This window comes from Rosa chinensis, chromosome 2 (assembly GCF_002994745.2).
Source record: "Rosa chinensis cultivar Old Blush chromosome 2, RchiOBHm-V2, whole genome shotgun sequence".
NCBI lineage: Eukaryota > Viridiplantae > Streptophyta > Magnoliopsida > Rosales > Rosaceae > Rosa > Rosa chinensis.
Window position 1 is genome coordinate 64,523,138 of NC_037089.1, and position 6,164 is coordinate 64,529,301.

The 6,164-nt window shown below is 38.6% G+C and overlaps 1 protein-coding gene across 2 annotated transcripts; it reads right to left on the reverse strand.

Moving 5' to 3' along the window:
* Window positions 1-3,061: 3,061 nt before the first annotated feature.
* On the reverse strand, window positions 3,062-5,802 carry LOC112189080 (probable complex I intermediate-associated protein 30). Of its 2 annotated transcripts, XM_040515013.1 has the most exons (9): window positions 5,680-5,736; window positions 5,501-5,559; window positions 5,348-5,412; window positions 5,066-5,179; window positions 4,745-4,795; window positions 4,418-4,509; window positions 3,907-3,987; window positions 3,687-3,785; window positions 3,062-3,374 (listed from the first exon to the last, which is right to left on the reverse strand). In XM_040515013.1, the coding sequence occupies exons 2-9, from the start codon at window positions 5,557-5,559 to the stop codon at window positions 3,186-3,188; spliced, it is 750 nt and encodes a 249-aa protein (XP_040370947.1). In that variant the 5' UTR covers window positions 5,680-5,736; the 3' UTR covers window positions 3,062-3,185. The 2 variants fall into 2 exon arrangements, with proteins under 2 accessions (XP_040370947.1, XP_024184119.1); XM_024328351.2 differs by lacking the exon at window positions 5,501-5,559 and having other exon boundaries at window positions 5,680-5,802.
* Between the last annotated feature and the right edge of the window lie 362 nt (window positions 5,803-6,164).

Consider the following 6,164-nt stretch of genomic DNA (forward strand, 5'->3'; position numbering starts at 1 on the left):
ACAAGGAGGGTCTCACATATTTGTTAGACCTTGTTGATGATTATGGAGCAAATTCCGGGCAGTTAGTAAACAAAGGAAAATCTCATGTTTTTCTTGGAAAATCTGCTCAGCCGCAACGCACTTTGATTTCCAAATGGTTGGATGTAACTATTGGTGTGCTGCCTTTCACTTATTTAGGCGTTCCCATTTTCTCTGGTCGCCCGAAGAGCTTTCACTTTCAAGGGCTTGTTGATAAAGTTAAAAGTCGTTTCTCCCAATGGCGTGGAACCTCTCTTTCTATGGCCGGTCGTTTAACTCTGGTAAATTCAGTGATTAATAGCATGCTTTCTCATAGTTTCTTTGTTTATGCTTGGCCTAAAACGGTGTTATCAGACCTGCGGAGATGGGTGAGAAATTTTCTCTGGTCAGGTAATGTGCTTATTGGTGGGTTTTCTACTGTTGCTTGGAACAAGTGTTGTGCTCCCAAGAATGAGGGTGGGTTGGGCCTCAAAAATTTTCCAGTTCTTAATCAATCTTTTCTTCTTAAAAAGTTCTGGGATCTTTTAACATCCTCTTCTCTAGCTGCGAATTTTTTTCGCCATCGGTTTCTTGACAAGTTTGGGCAGCCATGCAATTATTATAAGCGTTCCTCTATTTGGCCTGGGCTTCGTCCTTTATACATTGATATCAGGAGAGGTTCTCAATGGGTTGTCGGCTCCGGTTCTAAAATTGATTTCTGGCATCATGATTGGTTAGGCTCTCCCATTGTTGAGAAATTAAATATTTCCCCTGCAGTAGCTAAGACACTTCAGTCTGCGTTATCTTCATTCATTCATAATGGTAGTTGGGTATGTCCAGTGGAGTTACAGGCTGTTTGTGCACCTATTTGGAAGGATGTTGTTGAGGTTACCCTCCTACGCAAGGCTGGTTTGGAAGACAGGTTGGTTTGGAAAGCGGCAAAGGATGGGAACTTAATAGTTGCTTTAGCTTATGATTTAAAGCGCACTCATTTTTCTCATGTTTCTTGGGCTCGATTTGTTTGGCATTCAAGTTTTCGCCCTAGGAACTCTTTCATCTTATGGAAATTTTTGCATGGACGTTTGCTTACTGATGATATCTTACAACGTCGGGGTTTCCATTTATCATCAATCTGTTCTCTTTGCCGTCTGGGTAATGAAACCTCGCATCATCTCTTTTTTGATTGCTCATCCGCTGCTGCCGTTTTGGGGAATTTATTGGACTTGTTTCAGGTGCCCACTCCTTTCGCTGATATCTATTCTTTTTTTTCTTATCCAATTCGCCATGGTTTTGGTTCCCAATTGAGTATTTTATGGTGGGGTATGATTGGAGCTGGTTTTTATGCTATTTGGCATGCAAGAAACGCTATTCGTTTTCAGGATTCCATGCTGTCGGTGAGGACATTACATAATTCTATTCGGCTTCAGCTTTTTGAGATTGACTCCCTAAGTGAGGGAACTATGAGGAATTCAGTTGTTGAGCTCTGCATTCTGCGTCGGATTGGTATTCTTGGAAGACCCCCTAAAGCTCCAAAGATTATAGAGGTTATGTGGCATGCTCCTTCTATTTTGCAAGTTAAGGTTAACACTGATGGATCAGCTAGAGGCACTCCAGGTCCAGCAGGTTTCGGGGGCATTTTTCGTGATCATTTGGGTCGAGTGCTTGGTTGTTTTGCGGGGGCCCTTGGGGTGGCCTATGCTTTGGAGGCTGAGCTTCAGGCAGTGATTCATGCTATTCATATTGCGTCTCAGAAAGGTTGGCATTCCCTATGGATTGAAAGTGACTCGGCTTTGGTAATTCATTTTCTGTCTTCTCTTCAGAGTGATGTACCATGGCGATACTCTACAAATTGGTTCAACTGTCGGGTTATGCTAGCATCTATGTCCGTGAAGGTTTCTCATATCTATCGCGAAGGCAATCAGGTAGCAGATTCTTTAGCTACTTTTGGGGCAACTCAAGTTGGTGTTCATTGGTGGGACTCTTGTCCTCCTTGTGCACTTGCGGCATATTCCCGTGATTTGGCAGGCCTTCCTAATTTCAGGTTTGCATAGTAGATGTTGGTTGCTGCTCTTGGGTTGTTCTTTTGGGGGTCCTTATTAGTACTCAAGTTTTTACCTTCTTTACTGGTAGGAAGGTTTGTTATTTTTAATGTTGGAATTTCAGTCCAGTTGTATTGTTTCTTGATACTGGGAGAGGTTTTGGTTTATGTCCCCCTCTTCCATCTTGGATTTTGTTTTTTTTAATATTCTAATAAAATAAAATAGAGGGACGGGGGTGGGTTCCCGGGTGTAGTGGTCCCCTCTCTATTATAGGGAGGGTAGGCGCCTTGCGCAATGACCGCTAACGAGGGGCTAATATCGCCTAATCCTCTATTTTAATTTTTTTTTTTTAAAAAAAAAAAAAACCCTAGCCAAGTTAGGGTTAGGGTTATGACCGACAGAGACCACCATCGCCTCTGGGGCCCCAGAACACCCCGATCGTTGATGCTCCATCATTCTGCAGACACGACAGAAACCAACGAGTCGTTCATACCTGAATCTCACAATAGCAGATGCTCCAGACGTAAAATCAAAGGTGGAGGGAGGGAATACCTTTCGTACCGGCGTCGACAATACATGTATGATCTGAACCAGCGCCGCTGTGCCCTTGCGAATTCCCGACCTGTCAAGGTGCATAACCTCCCCTAGTGTGGCCCCAATGAGCGCCACCGCAGATCGAGAATTGAGTTAATCTATGCTATTATTAAGAAAAGAAAATTTGTCATCCAAAACCAAATTTTTTTTTTACCAAAATATCCCTTAAATATTAAAAAAACCTTTGAATTGAAATATTTGAGAATAACAAAAAGACCAATTCACAAAATAAAAGAAAAAGAAAAGAAATTTAACAAAAAAACAAAAACAGAAAATATGAAGTTATTTTCTCCACATTCTAACTGCTCACGTAGTTATCCACACCCATATAGAGTAATTAAGATTTCCCCTTCAAGAAAAATATAAACAAAAAGAAGAAAAACCAAAAAACAAAAGAACTTGATGACATTGAACTTATTACTTGTGCATGGTTTTTTTTTTTTTTTTTTTCTCTCTCTCTCTTAATCAGCGCAGCAGAAGCATTCATTTTTTGTATATAAATTGTTACTACAAAACAAAACTTGAATACAACCGAGTTTCATAAGTTTTACAAAATCACTCTGTTCTTAAAGCCTTTATCCAATCAATTTCAAGCTTGAAATCACCCGGACCAGATCTAGCACCCGGGACACCACCTTCTGCATTCACTGAGAGAGACATACCAACAACGCGGGCAGGATTCATTTCCATCTCTGCGTCTATAACACTCCCTCTCCATGTTGGTAGATAACGAGAAAGAGGAATCTGGAAGATGATGCAAAAATGAGCAGAGCTCCAAAATTCAATAATATATTAACCCTAAACAAGGTTGTAATTGCTCCAACAAATGCATAAGCTGTCAGATTGTCCTGGTGTTATGCTATGTTTTCTTTTTCTTCATTCTATATCAGATGATCAACAGTATTGTGAGGTAGGCAGACGATATATCCTTTTTTTTTTTTGGGTACAGAGGCATAAAGATTTTGAGAAGTCAACAAACAAGAAATGGGGGTATGAGAGAGCTAGGTCCAAGTATCACATAACTAAGCAAAACACATTGAGGTAAGTAGAACTTGCCTTTGCAATGTACCAGTTGTCTTTTGGTACAAAAACAAAAGCCTGCCATGAATTATCTTCATCTTGTCCAGGGGAATTTACCCAGTTTTCTGTATAAATCTGCATATGCAAGTCCAACGATAATTTATGATATTGGAAAAAAAAAAAAAAGGGGAAGTAGTATGGAAGGTACAAATCCACTCAGCCCCTCTCAGTACTTGATCAAGAAAAGAATAATCACCGTAGATATGTAGGATCTTCCGTCTCCTTTAACTTTTAGTGATATGGTATCATATGCATCCAAATCAATGAAGCCATTAAACTGCAAAGAAAAATACATTTCAAACTGATGCAAACAAGTTTTAAGTGGATACTAGTATGCTGTAATTAAATCTTTCCATCATTTTGTGCTGAATTTGAAGCGGAATCCAATGTTTGCATGGTGGTCTATCTTATAAAAAATTAAAGAGTCTGCATTGTGGTCACATCAAAGATACAAGCAACAATTTTCAAGTCCTTATTGAGTCTGAAGTTGAAAAACAAAAGAAGTTCTTCACTCATTTTAGGATTAGTTGAATCAACAACTTCCAAGAAAAATAGGAGGACCACATACTGTTATACATGAAATTCAGATCAAGAAAAGCAAGATAAGAATTATGGTGCTAATACTTGAAAGCCAAACAGGAACAATCATTCACCACAAGTGCTACAGAAAAGCTTATAGCCCTAAAATGTTGGAAATATTGTTCAACCTTTTTGGACCGCATTCCACAAAAGCCACTCCTGTTCATCTTCCACTTTGAACCCTCAGCAAAATCAGAAGAAAGGTTACCCGAGAAAATTCCTAATACAAAAAGTAAAAGTTAGAATGGATTCATTAAGTAAGTCCATAATAATCAACTAGCTTATTGAGGATTCACAAACTTTGAAATTTCATAAGTTACATTGGTATCCTAAACTCCGCCACCAAGGTACTCACATGCCTTGTCACTTTAGCAATTTGTAAAAGTCATCAATTATAATGCATGAAACTGGTTTCCAGAAACTATGATATGCTTCCATAAGTATGGGAAATTTACCATTGAGTCCATTTCCAGTATCTGATATCTCTAAAGATGCTGAGGACAACCCTGCAAAATCAATAGACATTGACATGCATATCATTATCAGGGAAATTAACTACATATCCAAAGTGAAAAATATCATTCAAATCACTAAATCTATCAACGAAAAAAGAAAAAAGAAAGAAATAAAACCTACAGGTCTATAAACGGATAAAAAGCAAAATTGCACACATGGGACACTCTTGACTGTGAATCAATTCTAAACTGCACAATAATTCCTAAATCCTGTTAGTCGTTTCTTATACATGCCTACAAAGGAGAGACCAAGTTATATACCTCCATATTCAGAATCAGAATATAAATGCCACTTCTTCAGCTCTTCCTTTGAACCGAAATTAAATATATATCTCTCACTGGGAGGCACCAGGTCTTCGACATTCCATGTGAGAGCTAAATTGCAATTCAATGCACAAGAAACAGAATAGTGACGATACAAATATTTAAGTTCATATATCATAAGTGAAAAAAGCCAAACATCTCCTCTAAACTTGAACCACTGAACAGGACTTAAGCAATGCTCGTAGAATGTCTCAAGTAACACAAAGAGGAATATAATACCTTTCTTGGTTGCTTGCAACAGTGCTCGAAACCTGGACATTTCTCTTTCCTCAAAGTCCCTACACCTAACAAAAATAGCTCCAACGTTCTTAAAATTCCAGAAATTCATACGTAATATAAAAGCAATTTTGTGAAGTGTGAGAAAGTGATTACGAAAGACTAAAAACCCATAAGGAACACCAACTCTCCAAACCCAGCAGAGCAAAACCCATCTGCCCCAGCCCAGAATCAAGACAAGAAAGAGAAAAAAAACAAGATGATAATCACAAGGGGTTTATGAAATCTCAACTGGGATTAGAGTTCAAACAGATTGAGGATAGAGAGAGGCTTACCAAGCTGGTTGGAGTCGAGCACGCACCGAGTTGAATCACACTCTTTCACTCTCACCGGTTACGAGTACTGTGTATCGATTAGCATTTAGCAAGACCTTGTTTTTCTCTTCCTCTTTCGATCTAGAACAAAAGCCCACACATCTGTGGCAGGCCTAGCCCACATTTCCTCTTTGAACAACACGATTCCACTTTTTTTGTTTTTTTTTGTTTTTGTTTTTTTTTTCTTCAAACCAAAAAAAAGAAAGAAACATATTCAAGTGGATATGCGCTCATATACAGTCTTACGGACTAAGACCAGAAAAAAAGTAAAGAAACTTAAAGAACATTTGAGTTTGAGATGGATAATGGACTAATGATCAATAAGAGAAAATAGAATTTTTAGGTGAAACAAGAAAGTTTAAGCATTAAGCATAGTTTAAATGCAATACAGCCAAACCTAGCATTACCAGTGATCACGAAATCAACCCTATAGTATGCATTAGATA

Coding starts and splice junctions, on each gene's coding strand:
- LOC112189080 (XM_040515013.1), bottom strand. CDS start 5,559: ATGGGTTTTGCTCTGCTGGGTTTGGAGAGTTGGTGTTCCTTATGGGTT. Junction 5,413..5,500: donor TTATGGGTTTTTAGTCTTTC/GTAATCACTTTC, acceptor TATTTTTGTTAG/GTGTAGGGACTTTGAGGAAA. Junction 4,510..4,744: donor TACTGGAAATGGACTCAATG/GTAAATTTCCCA, acceptor TTTTTGTATTAG/GAATTTTCTCGGGTAACCTT.